Below are 19,239 nucleotides of genomic sequence, written 5' to 3'. Positions count from 1 at the left end.
TCTATTGTTCTTGTTATTTTTGTCTATTCTCTCATTTTCTTCTATTCTTTTCTCAACATAATGACAAGATGGAGAAATTCACCCCAAAAGAAAGAACAGAAGGTAGTACTCACTGCCAGGGATTTAATCAAAAACAGATATAAGTAAGATGTCAGAACTAGAATGTAAAATAACAATTATTATGATACTAGCTGGGCTTGAAAAAAGCATAGAAGACACTAGAGAATCCTTTAGGGTATAAATAAAAAATTCAAATCTAATCAGGCCAAAATTTAAAATGCTGTTACTGAGATGCAATCACAAATGGAGTCTCTAACAACAAGGATGAATAAGGCAGAGGAGTCAGTGACATAGAAAACAAAACGATGGAAAATAAGGAACGTAAGTAGAAGAGAAGAAAATAACAACTACTGGATAACAAAGGGGGCCTTCAAGAACTCAGCAATACCATAAAGCAACATAATTCCATATAATAGGGGGCCTCAGAAGATGAAGGGGCAGAATGTTCATTTGGACAAATTATACCTGAGAACTTCCCTAATCTGGGGAAGGAAACAGGCATTTAAGTCCAGGAAACATAGAAAATGCCACTCAAGATCAATAAAAATGGATCAACACCTCATGAAGTTTGCAAATCTCAGAGACAAAGAAACAATCCTAAAAGTACCCTGGGACAAGAGGCCCTTAACCCACAAAGGTAGACATATAACACTGGCAGCAGACCTGGTCACAAAGACCTGGCAGTCCAGAAAGGGCGGCCATGATATATATAATCCACGTGCTAAATGAGAAAAATATACAGCCAAAAATAATTTATCCAGCAAGGCTGTCTTTCAGAATAGAAAGAGAGATAAAAAGTTTCCAGGACAGATCAGCAAACAAACTGTTAGATATCAATTATAAGCATGTTTGAAGAGCTTCCTTTAACTCTTAAAGAAGCTGTTTTTTCACATATCATGAAGTGACAAGATGATCAAGGAAAAAGTTTGATACATTTTAGTCATATTTTAGTCATATTCTGATAGATAAATATTTTCAACAACAAAAAGTGGAAGAGCATGGACTGAGATTTAAAACACTTCAGTTTCAGTCTTAGATCTATAAAAGTGGGACGATATTTCAAACCCACTTCACACACAGAATAGTTGTACTCCATTACTTAATAAAGAATAAATACTCCATTAACTATAAAAAAAAATAGTTTCCAGGACAAACAAAAGCTAAAGGAATTTGTGAACACTAAACCACCCATGCAATCAATCAATCAATCAATAAACAAACAAACAAACCACCCAGGTAAAAAATATTAAAGGGGGATCCTGCGAGCAGAGAGCCGAAAAGTAATAAAGACCAGAAAGGAACAGAGACAATCTATAAAAACAGTGACTTTAGAGGTAATACAATGGCATTAAATTCACATCTTTCAAAATGTACTCTGAATGTAAATAAACTAATTGTTCTAATCAAAATATATAAGGTATCAGAATGGATAAATAAAATAAGACCCAACAATATGCCATGTTCAAGAAATTCTTTTCAGACCCCAAAACACAACCAGATTGAAAGTGAGAGGGTGGAGAACCATTTACCATGCTCATGGACATCAAAAGAGGGATGGAATAGCCATCCTTACGTCATACAAACTAGATTTTAAACCAAAGACTATAGTAAGGATGAAGAACACTGTATCATAACAAAAGGGCTTATCCAACAAGAAGATATAGCAACTGTAAATATTTATGCCCCTAACATGGGAGCAACCAAATATATAAACAAATAAATAACAAAATTAAAGAAACATGTTGATAATAATACAATAATAGTAAGGGACTTTAACACCCCATTCACAGAGATGAAAGATCATCTAAGCAAAAGATCAACAAGGAAACAAGGGCTTTGAATAACACACTGGACCAGATGGACTTCACAAATATATTCAGAGTATTTTTTTTAAAAGCAAAAGAATACACATTCTTCTCACTCGCACATGGAACTTTCTCCAGAATAGATCATATACTGGGTCACAAATCAGGTCTCAAGTTTGAAAAGACTGAGATTATATCATACATATTTTGAAACCACAATGCTATAAAATTTGAACTCAATCACAAGAAAAAAATTGGAAGGAATACAAATACATGGAGGTTAAAAGCTTCCTCCTAAAGGATGAATGGGTCAATCAGGAAATTAAGGAGAATTTTAAAAATTTATGGAAACAAATGAAAATAAAAACACAACTGTTCAAAACCTTTGGGATGCAGCAAAGGCAGTCTTAAGAGAGAAGTATAGCAGTACAAGCCTTTCTCAAGAAACAAGAACAGTCTCAAACATGCAACCTAACCTTACACCTAAAGGAGCTGGAAAAAGAACAGCAAATAAGGCCTAAATCCAGCAAGAGAAGAAAATTAATAAAGATTAGAGCAGAAATCAATGAAACCGAAACCAGAAGAAAGGTAAAACATATTAACAAAACTAGGAGCTGGTTCTTTGAATTAGTAAAATCGATTAATCTCTAGCCAGGCTTATCAAAAAGAAAAGAGAAAGGACTCAAATAAATGAAATCATAAATGAAAGAGGAGAGATCACAACCAATACCGAAGAAATACAATTATAAGAGCAGATTATGAGCAACTATACATCAACAAATTAGGCAATCTGGAAGAAAAGGGATGCATTCCTAGAAATACATAAACTATCAAAACGGAAACAGGAAGAAATAGAAAACCTGAATAAATCCATAATCAGCAAAGATATTGAAGCAGTAATAAAAAATCTTCCAACACACAAGAGTCCAGGACCAGATGGCCTCCAGATAGAATTATGTCAACAGTTAAAGAGGAATTAATATCTACACTTCTTGGGATCCCCAGGTGGCACAGCGGTTTGGCGCCTGCCTTTGGCCCAGGGCGCGATCCTGGAGACCCGGGATCAAATCCCACGTCGGGCTCCCGGTGCATGGAGCCTGCTTCTCCCTCTGCCTGTGTCTCTGCCTCTCTCTCTCTCTCTCTCTCTGTGACTATCATAAATAAATAAAAATAAAAAAAAAATATCTACACTTCTGAAGCTGTTAGAAAGAACAGAACTTCCAAACACTTTCTGTGAGAATAGCATTACCTTGATCCCAAAACCAGACAAAGACCCCACACCAAAAAGGAGAATTACAGATCAATATCCTTAATGAACATGGATATAAAAATTCTCATCAAGGTACTAGCCAATAAGATCCAACAGTACATCAAAAGTATTATTCACCAGTACAAAGTGGGATTTATTCCTGAGCTGCAACAGTGGTTCAACAGCTGCAAATCAATCAACATGTTACATCAATAAAAAAAAGACAAGAACCATATGATCCTCTCAACAGATGCAGAAAAAGCATTTGACAAAATACAGCATCCTTCCATGATAAAAACTCTCTGCAGTGTAGGGATAGAGGGAACATACTTCAACTCATAAAAGCCATATATGAAAAACCCACACTAAATATCATCCTCAACAGGGAAACACTGAGAGCTTTTCCCCTAAGGTCAGGAACACGACAGGGATATTCACTCTCTCCACTCTTTTTCAACATAGTACTGGAAGCCCTAGCCACCACAATCATACAACAAAAAGAAATAAAAAGCCTCCAAATCATCAAAGAAGTCAAATTCTCGTTCTTCACAATGGCATGACACTGAATGCAGAAGACCAGAAAGACTCCACCTAAAAATTGCTAGAACTGATACATGAATTCAGCATAATGGCAGGATATAAAATCAATCCACAGAGTCAAGCTGCATTTCTATACACTAACAATGAGACCAAAGAAAGAGAGATTAAGGAATCAATCACATTTACAATTCCAACAAAAACCGTAAGATACCTAGGAATAAGTCTAACCAAAGAGGTAAAGGATCTTTACTCAGGAAACTACAGAAAACTCATGAAAGAAATGAGGAACACATAAAGAAATAGAAAAAACATTCCATGCTCATGGTTAGAATGTCTATGCTACCCAGAGCAATCTACACATTCAATTCAATCCCTAAAGAAAATACCATCAACTTTTTTCACAGAGCTGGAACAAATAACCCTAAAATTTGTATAGAACCAGAAAAGACCTCAAACAGCCAGAGGACTGTTGAAAAAGAAAACCAAATCTGGGGGCATCACAATTCCAAACTTCAAGTTCTATTGCATTGCCATAATCGTGAAGACAGTGTGGTACTGGCACAAAAAGAGACACACAGATCAATGGAATAGCATAGAGAACCCAGAAATGGACCCTCAACTCTATGGTCAACTCATCTTCAACAAAGCAAGAAAAGAATATCCAATGGAAAAAAGACAATGTCTTCAACAAATAGTGTTGGGAAAATTGGACAGCTACAGGCAGGAGAATGAAACTGGACCATTTCCTCACACCATACACAAAAATAGACTCAAAATGGATGAAAGACGTAAATGTGAGATATCATCTATCTCCTAGAGGAGAACACAGGCAGCAACCCTCTTCTACCTTGGCCACAGCAATTTCTTTCAAGACAGGTCTCTAAAGGCAAGGGAAACAAAAGCAAAAATGAACTATTGGGACTTCATCAGGATAAAAAGCTTCTGCACAGCATAGGAAACAGTCAACAAAACTAAAAGTCAACCTACAGAATGGGAGAAAATATCTGCAAATGTCTTAACAGATAAAGGGCTAGTATCCAAAATCTATAAAGAACTTACCAACCTCAACATCCAAAAAACAGAAATCCAGTCAAGAAATGGTCAGATGACCTCAACAGACATTTCTCCAAAGAAGACATACACGTGGCCAAAAGACATAAGAAAAAAAAAAAACACTTAACATCACTTGGCATCAGGGAAACACAGATCAAAACCACAATGAGATACCACCTCACACCAGTCAGAATGGCTAAAATTAACAAGTCAAGTAACCACAGATGTTGGTGAGAATGCAGAGAAAGGGGAACCCTCTTACATTGTTGGTGGAAATGCAAACAAGGTACCACCACTGTGGAAAACAGTATGGCGGTTCCTCAAAAAGTTGAAAATAGAGCTACCCTACAACCTGGGTATTTAACCCAAAGATACAAATATAGTGTGATACAAAGGGTACCTGCAACCCAATAATTATAGCATTAACGTCCACAATAGCCAAACTATAGAAAGACCCCAGATGTCCATCCACAGATAAATGGATAAAGAAGGTGTGGTATATACATATACAATGGTATACTAGTCAGCCATCAAAAACACGAAATCTTGCCATTTGCAATGATGTGGATGGTACTAAAGGGTATTATGCTAAGCAAAATAAGTCTATCAAAAAAGATAATTATCATATGATCACTCATATGTGGAAATTAAGAAACAAATTAAGAAACAGAGGATCATAGCGGAAGAGAGGAAGAAATACAACAAGATGAAACCAGAGAGGGAAACAAACCCTAAAAGACCCTTAATCATAGGAAACTCAGGGCTGCTGTAGGTGAGGAGGCTGGGGGAGATAGGATAACTGGATGATGGGCATTAAAGACGGCATATGATGTAATGAGCACTGAGTATTACATAAGATGAATCACTGACCTCTACCTCTGAAACTAATAATACATGTTAATTAATTGAATTTAAATTTTTTAAAAAGTCAAAATAAAAATAAAAATAGCCCCCCCAAATTACTATGATTCTAACCATCAAACCCACTAAATGTATCCTCAAAGGAAAAGCAAAATGAGTATAATCTCAGTAATGAACACAAATACAAAAGTAAAATTAAAAATAAGTCAACATTGTAGCATCATACTAGAATCCACATAGACTAAGCAGGATTTACTACAGGGAATCAAAGGTAGTTGAAATTAGGAAATATAATAATAATAACTAGAAACAATTCAGAATGTCAATTATTCCACTGTAACTCTCATTTTTTATCATAAAATGCCCAAATAGGAAGGATATAGCAGCTAACTAGCTCTCTGACTCTGGGCAACAGAAATTAAAAGTCATATAACTTCTTAACCTCTGAGTTAAGACACTGAGATGCACACCACTTAAAGATGGACAAAGGGGCAGCCATATGAGGTCCACTATTCTTCAAAGCTCACTCCTTTTAGGAAAGCGGCACTCCTCATCCTAAGAACCTGCCCAGGGCAGCATGAGCACTGCGTACCATTCTCTGTCACAGCCAGGGTTTGAGCGTCCCCGCTCCCACATGCCACATCAATGACCTTCAATCCTTTAAGCCCAGCTACCAGCATCGGGATGGCCTCATCTTCACTGGAGCCTTCAAACAGATAGGACAATTGTTATTTTAAGTCCCTCAAAAGAAATAACCTCCCACTGCATGCTCAAGCTGGCTCAGAGCAAATGTACCATGGCCTAGTCGGCCGTAGTTCCCTCGGCCCCAAGTGTACAGCTCCCCTTCGGCAGTGATGGCCGCACTATATGTGCTTCCACATGCGATGTGCACCACATGCTTCCCAGCCTGCTTTCCAGAGAAAGCAGATATCACCTTAGGCTCTTCCAAAGGCCTGTGGAGAGAAAGGAAACAAATGTAAATGTCCTTTTATACAGATCCTATTAGTGATAGCAAAGAAAAAACTATCTGAATTACCTGGCAGAGTGTCAGAACAGTTTGGCCTTTCAGGTGCCTTATGAAGTAACTAAGAAACATAGAATTCGAACACCCAACACTTCCATGACTGTTTGTTAATTGAGCACCCAATGCCAAACATGGTATGCAGCAGGAATATCAGAACAGGTTTGTTAAAGACTTGTAAAATCAAGTCTAGAGCAGCTTTGTTTACAGTGGTGCAAAACAGTGACCCATCCATAGACAGACCACTCAGCAACAGGCACAAAGCACCTACTGACAGGCCCAACAACTTGGCTGAAGCTCAGGGATCCTGATACGTCAAAGAGCCAGAGATAAAATACCACTTGTGACAGAGGCCAGATCAGAAACTGGAGGTAGGGAGTAGGGGATGATTGCAAAGGGGTCCAAAGTAGCAGGGGCATCAGAAATGTTCTTTGTCTCAGTTGTGGCAGTTCCCCCATGTGCACACATTTACTGAAACTCATCAAACTTAAAACTAATGGATTTATAAACCTTATACAGATGGTTAAAATTTATACATTTGTTAAATAAATGAGGAAAGAATGAAGGAGCAAGGTTTACTAATCACATTCAATCTGTATTTTACAAATGAAAAGAGGAAGTATGGACTAATGAGGTAGAAGTCTTAGTAGTTGGCTCTTCATTTCAAAACTAGTAAAATGCCCTATGCTTATAATCCAGAATATGATTGACAACACTCAAGTCTATCCTCTCCAAAGACATGGTTTACTACTTTGTGAATAAACGCACACAGAAGAAGGGACATACACAGGCACAAGGAGAGCTGAACAAACCTACTCTCATACCACTTCTCCTTCCTGTTCTTTTTTTTTTAAAAAAACAGATTTTATTTATTTATTCAGGAGAGACACACACAGAGAGAGGCAGAGACACAGGCAGAGGGAAAAGCAGGCTCCATGCAAAGAGCCCAACATGGGACTCGATCCCGGGTCTCCAAGATCACACCCCGGGCTGCAGGCAGTGCTAAACTGCGCCACTGGGGCTGCCCTCTCCTTCCTGTTCAGCTCAAGTTTCAACCTCCCAAAGTTTCCCTCCAACTCCTAACATCTCTACTGATTTTTTTTCCCTTCCCTCAACTCAAGCAATGGACAAGTTACTTAATCTAGCATCTAGCACTTAATCTCAACTGAGTACTATTTAATTTAAAAATTGTGCTTTGTAATTTAGTACAAATTACAAATGACATAAAGGAAGCCAAAAACTAATGTCTCCAGCCTATATCTCCATCTATCAAGTCCTAGGTGCCTCATCCATCTCACCCCTTTCTAGTCTGAGAATAACACTCATTCTTAAAAAAAAAAAAAAATTCTAAATTCCATAATTAGCATTCCTTTGTTTCTAACAATCATTTTACCACATTTGTCTGAATCCCTTACAACATTGTCAAGTTTAGGATATTTCTGCTGAATGCTAACACATAACAGACATTGCTCAGCTTTTTTGACAATTTGAGATTCTACCTAGGGGGGCCCACCTCCATCCCACCACAGTAAGAATAGGCCAGACACCTCTCAACTCAGCTGTTCATACTTCTAACCCACTTGAAGTGGAGTTGCATCTTCAATTTTAACCTAAAGCCTAAGTTTTTCTCCATCAAGCTCCCCACTCAAACCCGAAACATATAAAAGGGTTCCCACCACTCTGTGGCAGCTGTGGGAATTCTCCATTTTTACAAACCCACCATTTTGTTTCACTCCTAGTCTCTCACAGTAATCAAAAGCTTCTACAAAATAGGACAGTAAGAAACTACAGAGGGTTATCTGGGTGGCTCAGTGGTTGAGCATCTGCCTTTGGCTTAGTTTGTGATCCCAGGGTCCTGGGATCGAGTCCTGTATCGGGCTCCCCGCAGGGAAGCTTGCTTCTCCCTCTGTCTAGGTCTCTGCTTCTCTCTCTGTGTCTCTCATGGATAAATACAATCTTTAAAAAAAAAAAAAGAAACTATTGAGTTTTGTACCTATGAAAATGGAATGGCTTAAGGAAAGTAGGATCTTATCTGATAGAGACATGTTGAAGTATTTCTGAATAAAGAAACAAGTAGGGATCCCCGGGTGGCGCAGCGGTTTAGCGCCTGCCTTTGGCCCAGGGCGCGATCCTGGAGACCCGGGATCGAATCCCACATCAGGCTCCCGGTGCATGGAGCCTGCTTCTCCCTCTGCCTATGTCTCTGCCTCTCTCTCTCTCTGTGTGACTATCATAAATAAATAAAAAATTAAAAAAAAAAAAAAAGAAACAAGTAATGTGGGATTTGCTTTAGGAAACTCCACCATGTGGGGTATTGGTATGTATAGTTAAAACAGGAGTACCAAAGCTGGAAATTTTGAATATGGGAGAGAAGAACATGAAGGCCAACTGATGTCACCCTCTGTGATGTGGGCAGAACTCCCATAGTGTCACTCAGGGGCTGACATATCTTGACAGCCTTCTCCATCCTAGCCCTACATGTCAGAGCAAATGGAAAACAACCCAGCCACACTTTTCTTTTCCACCTATTCTGGATAGAGCAACTCAAAGAGAGAACATGTCAATTACAAGAAAGGGCCATACATACACAGTGTCCCCATGGCCCAGTCGTCCACCATCCCCGCAACCCCAGGAGTACACCTCTCCCGTGGCCGCCAGAGCCAGGTAGTGGTGACCATCAGAATGGGCAGCAATCTTTACAATGTTTCTGGAGGCAAGACCCTGGACCAGCTGTGGAGCCTAGAACAGTACAAACAGGAAAAAAATTAGTAAGCAATCCTAGGACAATGAAAACGAAAACAACATGACTCTTCTCACTGATGCATCTCATTTTAACAAACCCTCCTCGAACTGAAAGAACATGAGGCTGCCATCCAATTGTCCAGATGACCTGCCCATTACCAACAGAGGAGTAGGCAGCCTCCAAGTGATGTGACATGACTAGGCCAACTCCACATAACGGAAATTCACAAGTCAAGGTGAAAAGCACCTTCCTTTAACAGGAACATGCTCTATCCCCATGAGGCCAAAATCTCTCATCTGTTACTAACTCCCCCCATAGTTGACTGAGTTTACACGTGGAAAACTAGTATACAAATGGAATCATGACAGGCAATAATAAGTGTTACTGTAAGGAGTTCCCAATATTAACAACTAAGAAATTCTGCCCCCAAATCTTGACAATGATTAAGATTATTAAATAAAAATAATAAAACAATGAACAAGTGTTTCTAAATCTTCAGAAACCCAATGTCTTAAAGACTAGAACTCTGCAGCACCTATAGTAGAAAAGTGTCCACAAAGGCAAGCAATCTGGGCCCAGGAACACCCACCAGTGTGTCACTATTGTAGGCCTGCGTGTACACGCGGCCATTCCTCGATAAGATCAAGAAGCGCTTCTCTGCACAGGCGATCTGCGTGACCCCCAGGTTGGCAAGTCCTTCACATTGAATTGGACCAATCACATTAGCGTAGTATTTCCATCCTATTAACCCCCATCCTATGACCTCTTGCAATGATCCCTGTAAGATAACAACATAAGTAAACACTTTCTTTATGGTAGCAAGAATATTTTCTTCTTAGTCAAAGAAAGAAAAATTTATGCTATGATTAACACTGAAATACCATAGGATAAAAACAAAGCCTGTAAAGAAATATCAAAATAACTCATAACATCCCATATTACCTTAGTGAACAGGTAAGATGAAGTAACTGAACAGGTAATTAATTCTTCCACAGCATTTCATTTTAATAGAAACCACTAAAGAGAAATATAAAGAGGAAGATGGCAGGGTAGGAAGACCCAGGGCTCACCTTGTACAGTGTGGCCACCTAGAGAACACCATGGGTATAAATAACCCAGAAAGCAGCCCAAAGACTGGCAGAAGAGACTTTCTGCAGACAGACATAAACAAGAGGCCAGAGCAAAGCAGATCCATCCCCTTGGATAAGCTCTGGACAAGATCCCATTAAAGATCCCATCAAAGCAAAGCCTGGCAGTGTGCAAGCAGCCCAGACAAGGGCCAACACCACTCCAAAGTGAGTCCTGCTCCAGGGAGAGGGGAAGATAACCACACACCAGTCTGACCGCGACCCCAGCAATGGGCTAGAGGCAGGCAGTTAGTCTGACTACAGCCCCCATCCACCAATAAAAGTTTCTCAGGGACCAAAACAGGGCAAGTACGTACAAGTTTGGTGCTACCTGGTCTGGCTCGACTTGAGCCCAAGGCATCCCTGGACTGGCCCACTAACACCACAGGCACCAGACTCTGAACAATAGGCAGAGAACCATCACAAACTGGACTGAAGCAAACAGAGTTCAGCCACAACAGTAGGATACTCCCGTAGCAACACATATAGGAGACATCCTGAAGCACAATTTTCTGGTGAAAAGGAGACATTGCACTGTGGGGCCCTACAGGACCCCTTCTTCATAAAGCTATTACTCTCAAGTGCAGGAAACATAGCTAACTTTCCTAACACATAGGAAAAGACACAGCTTAGACAAAATGAGGAGTCAGAGGAACATGTCCCAAATGAAAGAGCAGAACAAAATCACCTAAACAAAATGGAGATAAGTAATATGTCTGATAGCAAATATAAAGTAATGCTCATAAAGATACTTGATAGAATTGAGAAAGAAGTGCAGGACCTCCATGAGACCCTCCACAAAGAGATAGAAGACCTAAGAAAGAACCAATTAGAGATAATAAACTCATTAAATGAAATTAAAAATACACCATCAGGAATAAATAGCAAAAAAGAGGAGGGAGAAGAACAGATCAACAACCTGAAGGACAAAGTAATGGAAAGTAATCAAGCTGAGCAAATGAGAGGGGAAAAAATACGCAAAATGAGAACAGACCCCAAGGAACTCCGCAACACTGTCAAGCGTAATGGTCACATGATAGGGATCCCAGAAGAAGAGAGAGAAAAGAGGGCAGAAGACTGAAGAGATAATAGCTTAAAACTTCCTGAATATGGGGAAGGAAAGAAAAATCCAGATCTGGGAGCCACAGAGAGCCAGCCCCCAACCAAACCAACCCAAAGAGGTCTGGCATCAAGACACAAAGCAAATAAGAGAGTCAAAAGAGAGAGAATTTTAAAAGCAGCAAGAGAAAGTAAAGCAGTTTACATGCAAACAAAAATCATGATAGATGCAAACATGGAATACTGAGTTGCTTTAAAATAAAAAAAGTTCTGTTTACTAATAGAGCAAGCTCCTCAGTATATACTGTGTAGTGAAAAGAACAAGCTATGACATGCTACCAATAACATTTATTCCAGAGAATGCTAAAAGGATATGTGAGAGACTAGAAAAGTAAAAAGCAGCAGGTGTAAAACCAGTAGATAAGAGGACAGGAAGGAGGAAGTAACAGCGTCTTTGCACTTAATTTTGATTTTTGAACCATGTGAATATACTTAGTTGGAAAAGAAACAAATGACTATGACTATAAAATGAAATTAAAATATACATCATGATAAATTTAAAAGTTAGGAAAACCTGGATACAAATCCAAATTCTTGTGTGACCCTGGAAAAATCCACTGCCATCCCATCCCATCCCCCTGATCATTGTGATGATCAGATGCAACTACATGTGGGAAGTCCTCAAGGGGCCTGCATGGTAGGCTCTTCATACATGTGGACTAGTGTTATCACTGCTCTTAGCAGCATCAAGACAGTTCATGGTCTGAGCCCCTACTTTACAAAAAAGGCACTGGAACCTCTGTGAGGAAGGCAGAATGGCATGCAGTTGTTTGTATAAAGGAGAGCTCTCTGGGGACACATCTCCTGATTCTAGAACTGGGACAATGGATTGGATCCTAAATCCCTGTGCACCTCAGCTTGCTCATCACTCATTCTGATCATTGACAACACCTTAAACCATATACAAGATTTAAAAAGCTATAAGCCAGCTCTACCCCCAACACCAGAGAAACTGAGTCTCCATATCAGCACAGAGTGAGAATCTAAGAGTGCTACTATCTATACAACATACAAAGAAGAAACACTGCTATCACACATACCTTATGAGATGTTGGTGAGCTACACAGAGGTGGCATACAGGGAGTAGCCAGGCGGTCTAAATGGGCCATGACAACAACTGCAGTTTGTCTTAAGTCAATGGCGAGCTCATTGTCTTGTGGAAGAGTAAGGTACCTCAGGAAACTCTCATTGGGGCTCAGAGGACCAGACAAAAGCTACAGAAGAAAAGTAAACAGGCTTCTTGAGAATGGTGGAAAAATTAAAGTAACACAATTAGCCCTTAACCATTCTTTATATTTTGGTACTCAACAGTTAGGCATTATCTGTAAATCTACTCCTTTTGGTCATCAAATGAGAAGTGTTATTGATGCAGTGACACTACACATCTACATATTTACACATTTGCTATAAAACACTACACACAGCAGTGCCTGCACATTTTGCACATCTATTACCCATGTGCATACTCCACTCAGGTCAATGACATGGCCCAGACACTTTGTAGGCTCAACCCTCCAAGAGCCCTCAGAATACAAAGCAAGCTTCCTAGGAACACAGCACTGCACCTTAACCTGGTTTTGCAAACCAAAACCACTTATTTTAACCTAAATGCCACCCACCCTGGAGTAACCTAATGTTACTCGCACATTAACAAATATAATTCTTCTAAAAGCAGAGTAGCCTTATTCCCATTAAAGACTGCCAAGTGATAGAAAAATTAACTTTATAATGGAATGATGACCTTTGTAGAAAAGACCTCTAAGATCAAACATGTGTCTCTAAAAAGCAGCAGTCCCAGAGTTCAGACCCAGGACATAGGCAGGCCCTTCTCTGTGACCAGCCTTACTGTTCTAGGACTAAACACAGTGATGACTTAGGTGGCATGCTCCACACAATGCCCCGCACATAGGAAGGGCCAACAAAAAGTAAGCCACTATTTTCAACGCTCTTTTTCTAGTATGTGTTTAAGAGTATGCAGATCAAGGACACCTGGGTAGCTCAATCAGTTAAGCTTCTGAATCTTGATTTCAGCTCAGGTCATGATCTCAGGGCTGTGAGATCAAACCCCAAGTTGGGCTCTGCTTTCAGTGGACTGAGTGTCTGCCTGTCTGTCTGTCTCTCTCTTTCTCTGTCATTTCTCCTCTCCCTCCCCACCCCCTCTCCCCGCACTCACGCACTCACACACACATTCTCTGTCATAAATAAATAAATCTTATTTAAAAATGTGTGTATGTCAGACTTAGTTCTGTGCTGCAATCCAGCTGGCACTCACTGATCTGAGGTCTTCTCCATAAATGGTATATGGAAGAGCATGAAAGAGGAAGACTTACCTGACTTCTCCAAGCTGGGTCAAAACAAATAAACATAAACCACTAAGCAACCTCATGGTAAAGCAGGTCCCTCTGAACTAAACACACACTCTATCCCACACAAGCTAAGCCTCAACTCCTTGTGCTACCTCCCCACATTATCATTGCAAGTGCCCAAAAGGACCTGCTTGACTCTCACACTTTGTTCCTGAAATATTGTCCGAATTTTTACCCATTTTCATGCCTTCTAACTAACTCCTTCACGGAGATAAGCATGACTTCTTTACATCTTCCTCAGCATCTTAAACTCACTCCCCATCACAGCCAAAACACAGCCAAACCAAGTTTCCAGGCCGCTAGAAATACACAAGCACTAAACCCACGAACGTGAAGGGCTCAAGGCTCCAGTTCAGCAGGAAGAAAAAAAAGCAGCAGAGGAATCTCTCTAAAAGTTCAAGCTGATACATGTCAAGAAATACATTCTTCCTACTAGGTACACACAATCCAGAACACACACAGAGGTCACGTGCTTGTGTGATACTCTACCACAGCAACTGAAACTCACCCCATGATAGCCCATACCTGTTCCACACCTGACTCACTGCTGTAATCACCAAATACACACCCTTCCCCTAGAGACAACTATTGCCACAGATGTGCACTCCCATCTTGTTTATAAAAGGCTAAATAACTCTTTTAGAAAAACTGAATCAAGGTAGCTACTTAAATGCAAAATCTTGTTATGATACTTACGTGAGTGTCACCCTCTATATGAGGGGCATCTTTACTGCAGATGATGCTCTGGAATCTTTGCAGCAAAGGGAGAAGGGGGGCACTGGTGCCCTGGGCAGACCGCTCATTGTCAGTTTCCTGTGTCCCACTGTCCCACAGTTGCAGCAACAACAGGATGGCAGACAACATTTGGCTGAAAGAGAAAATATCTTTATTCTCTAGCAAAACAGATTAGTTTTTATCACCATGGTCTGTCAAAAATAAAAGCAAACAGCTAAATAAAATAGAAATACTTTAGATTTGAAAGGATACCACTAAAATAATACCAAAAAAATAATTCCTGGCAGTAAAATCAGTGAATCAATACCAAGATTTTAGCAAAGATATCCTTCTGAGGATAAGAAATATAAAACCAGTTAAGAAACTCAAACAGTATTTAAAAAAAAAAGAAAAAGAAACTCAAACAGTACAATTTTTTTTTTAAGTAGGCTCCACATCTAGAATGGAGCCCAATACAGGGCTTATACTCACAACCTTGAGGTCATGAGCTAAGTCGAAATCAAGAGACAGGGTGGCTCAGCAGTTTAGCACCAGCCTTCGGCCCAGGGTGTGATCCTGGAGTCCCAGGATCGAGTCCCACATCAGGCTCCCTTCATGGAGCCTGCTTCTCCCTCTGCCTGTGTCTCTGCCTCTCTCTCTCTCTCTCTCATGAATAAATAAATAAAATCTTAAAAAAAAAAAAAAAAAGAAAAGAAAAGAAAAGAGGGGATCCCTGGGTGGCTCAGTGGTTTAGCACCTGCCTTCGGTGCAGAGCATGATCCTGGAGTCCCAGGATCAAGTCTCACGTCAGGCTCCCTGCCTGGAACCTGCTTCTCCCTCTGGCTGTGTCTCTGCTTCTCTCTCTATATATATCTCTCATGAATAAATAAATAAAATCTTTAAAAAAGAAAAAAAGAAAAGAAAAGAAATCAAGAGTCAGACGCTTAGCCTACTAAGGTACCAAGGTATCCCTCAAACAGCACTTTCTAAAGGGAACTTCTAGGATCTTAACTGATGGAATAAAGATCATCTGAGGAAAATTCAAAGGACAAAACAAAACAAAACAAAACAACTCCTACATTACTAGAAAATTGAACATAAAAAAGTGAAGAAAACATAAGTGTACCCAGGTTAGACAGAAGAGAAAGTCCTAGGAAGTGGTTCTTTGATTACAGAACACCACACATTTTCTACAATCACAAATGATTCAATGAAATAACCATAAAATGAAACAAATGTTCAGATACAGAGACATTTCCCTGAAATACTCCCAGCCTGTGACTCTCCTCACCTCAGCGTGCCTCTCTGCACAGCCAGCTCTAACAGGATGGCCAGGGCCAGGTGCTGGTCCTGCAGAGGGATGCTTCCAGGCCCTTTGGTACCAGGTGTTCCATGAACATCCCTGAATTGACAACAGTAGACCCAAGAACAAAGTAACATGTGATCTTAAAAACAGCATTTTTATTTTTAATATTTAGAATCAAGTTTCTGAGACTTAATACTCAAATTTAATCCGAGATTTTAAAGTATACAATTAATTTGTAAACATTATTGAGCGGATTAATTCAGATACTATAAGATGACTACATTAGAAAACATTCCAGCATCCATAGCATAAAATTCTTTTTATCATTATTCAAATCATGGGTAGAAAAATGTTTAGATGTTTCCACTTTCAATGACATGTATGGCTATTAGAATATTAACATCCCTCTATGTAAATGTAGAAAAATCAACTTCTAAAACCACCTGGCAAACACAAGCAAAATGTCTATGTGTATTTTTCTCTGATCAAAGAAATATTTCAACTTTTCCCCAATGATAAATAACAAGTCTTCTTAACCCAAGATGGGGAAGAGAGGACCTTCTGATATCACCATTACAGTTGAATTTTTGAAACTACAGTTGACCCTTGAACAACAAGTTTGAATTGCACAGGTTTATTTATACAGATTTTTTTCAATATATATATATTGAAAAATTTGGGGAAATTTTCAATAATTTGAAAAAACTCACAGATGAACTATGTAGCCTAGAAACACCAAAAAGTTTAAGAAAAGATTAGATATTATAATAAGAATACAGTATACAATACAGATAATAACATAAAATATTTGTTAATCCACCGTCTGTGTTACCGGTAAGGCTTCCAGTTCACAGTATGCTATACGGATTTTAAACTGTGTGGGGGATAGCACCTCTAATCCCCACAGGGTTCAAGGATCAAATTCCAAGCCTACTTCAGGGCCCACAGCCCTAAATCTTGCTGCAATGCCTTCATCAGCACGCTAGGGAGGGGAACTCATAGCCTGTTGGCATAGAGACCTCGGGTGTCCCTCCCTGAATACCGAAAGGACACAGCAGTGACCTTAGGCAAAAGGAATGGGAAAAGACTCACTTTTGCTCTAATTATGCCTTTGCTGCCGAATTATATATTGACTATATACATTTTTCTTTAAATTTAAAAACAGAGGCAGCCTGGGTGGCTCAGCGGTTTAGCGCCACCTTCAGCCCAGGGCGTGATCCCGGAGACCCGGGATCAAGTCCCACGTGAGGTTACCTGCATGGAACCTGCTTCTCCCTCTGCCTCTCTCTTTCTCTGTCTCTTGCATGAATAAATATATATATTTTAAAAATAAAAATAAATTTAAAAACGGTTAACAAAAACATATAGCACCTAAGACCAAAGTTCATGACTTTCCTTACAGAAAAATGATTCACGTTCAAAAAATTTTTACACTAAAATGAACAGATGCAGGTTTAAACATTTTGATCTTGGGTGGTTATTTAGTCCTACATTGTCTATTAAAACAACACCCATCACTCAGAATGACAGCATTCACATTCTCACCAAGAAGCACACAGTAGGTGCTCAAACATTTTATGAATGACTAATTCCCAAATCATAAAATATCTGAAAAAACACATTACAAAAACATCTTTCATTTTCCACCTGATTCAATATGATATGGGTCTAATCCTGGGTCTAATCAGAGAATCAAAAGCAAATATTTGAAAACCTAAAAAGTAAGATCTAGAATCACAGAGCTAAGGGTGAGCTGGAAACAGCACAAACCTGTTCTAAAGAGAAGCCAGTGAGATGAGACTTTGAAGCATGTTAGGATCATTCACGCAGTAAGATGTGAAAAGAAAGAACTCACCCTGTCACGACGGATCTCAAGAACCTGGTTGCTCTCTCTACCACCTCCAGCCACACAGAGGACACGGTGCTTTCATCGAAGAGTGAGGCCTCAGGCAGAGCTCTCAAGGCATCCAGGGACTCCTGCAACAGCTCGCTGCAGAGATCTGCATCCTCCCCTGGGCACACACGTGTATCAGAGAAGGCCACCCACTCCTTAAGCAGCACTGACAAGTAAAGCCCTCCCCACTTTCCCAGAGAGGCCTCCTATTCCTCCATGTGAGAGGATGCCACTGTCACATTTTCAATCCCTCACTTTTCTCTCAACAAGATACTCTAAGAACTCAAGAGATTAAAACCTAATACAAGTGCCCCAAAGTCAGTTCAACTCGCCCATGAGCAATTCTAACTTCTTGTTCTCCTAGAAAATAAATCAGCATTGATGCACTGCAGTGGTTCACCTGGGATGTACACACATATGTGCTTTTTCTTTTTCTTTTTTTTTTAAAGAACAGACCTGAAAAATCAAACTTAAGCCCCTCATTCCATAAACAAAAAAAATGAGGCACAGAGAGCATATGGGATCAGGCCAAGAGCATGTGGTGGCAGAACTGAGAAGACCACCCAAGTCTCCTGATGTGTTGGGGTAGCAGAACACTCTAGGCCTACATACCTGACCGCCAGGCCCTGCGTAAGAAGGCAAAGGCAAAGGAGAGAGCTGCTCGGGATCCAACTCTTGCAAGTCCTTCCACTCCTTTGCCTGTGGGCCGGGAACTGTGGACAACACATATGGGAGTTGTAATAACTGGTCAGTCAGAGTAATGTGCAAATACTAAAATAAGATAAATAATATGGAAGGATTTATATGAAAATGTGATCAATGGATTTCTTTAGACAGCAGGAAGACACTGTGTGACTTTTAGTTTCATATTTAAAAACTTATCAAATGTCCTTTGTAATGGAAATTTTTACTTTAAGAAAACATTTAGAATTTTAAGTGAATTGCAAAAATATTCACAAAATAATCTGAGAGCTGATATTATTAGAGAGAAACACAGGGTAAGCAGAAAATAGACATAAATACATAAATGGGGAGATTAAATGGCATGTAGTAAAGAAAAGGCAGGTAAGGTGATTGAGGAACACACAAAGAATATGACAAATGCCTGAGACTGCACCCAGGGCTATGGAATCTATACTTTGGACTCTTTTAGGTCTATGTGATGACGAGGAATAGAAATCCATGTATGTCTCCTATTCTCTTTTGCCCCTATCCTGCTGAGCTTAACCTTTCCTGATTTTAGTGCCTATCATTCTCATGAATCCTTTAAGTTTTTACCATTTATATTTATAAAGTTAACAAGATATGCATGTTTTTAAAAAGTTATACAAACGGCATATAATAAAAACCATTCTAAAAAACAAACTACAATACAAAAAGT

General features: G+C 39.6%; 1 protein-coding gene across 9 annotated transcripts in view; it reads right to left on the bottom strand.

Moving 5' to 3' along the window:
* Positions 1–19,239, bottom strand: part of HERC2 (HECT and RLD domain containing E3 ubiquitin protein ligase 2) — a 243,912-nt gene that overhangs the window by 169,256 nt on the left and 55,417 nt on the right. For all 9 annotated transcript variants that reach the window (XM_077868196.1, XM_077868211.1, XM_077868216.1 and 6 more), the window contains 9 exons: positions 18,471–18,571; positions 17,820–17,976; positions 15,950–16,060; positions 14,641–14,812; positions 12,619–12,792; positions 9,922–10,110; positions 9,177–9,328; positions 6,364–6,521; positions 6,161–6,274 (listed from right to left, as the gene is read on the bottom strand). In XM_077868196.1, the coding sequence (XP_077724322.1) occupies positions 6,161–6,274; positions 6,364–6,521; positions 9,177–9,328; positions 9,922–10,110; positions 12,619–12,792; positions 14,641–14,812; positions 15,950–16,060; positions 17,820–17,976; positions 18,471–18,571 (1,328 nt within the window). The remainder of the gene's footprint in view (positions 1–6,160; positions 6,275–6,363; positions 6,522–9,176; positions 9,329–9,921; positions 10,111–12,618; positions 12,793–14,640; positions 14,813–15,949; positions 16,061–17,819; positions 17,977–18,470; positions 18,572–19,239) is intronic.

This window comes from Canis aureus, chromosome 2 (assembly GCF_053574225.1).
Source record: "Canis aureus isolate CA01 chromosome 2, VMU_Caureus_v.1.0, whole genome shotgun sequence".
In the NCBI taxonomy this organism is placed as follows: Eukaryota; Metazoa; Chordata; class Mammalia; order Carnivora; family Canidae; genus Canis; species Canis aureus.
This window is presented reverse-complemented; position numbering and strand designations above follow the sequence as displayed.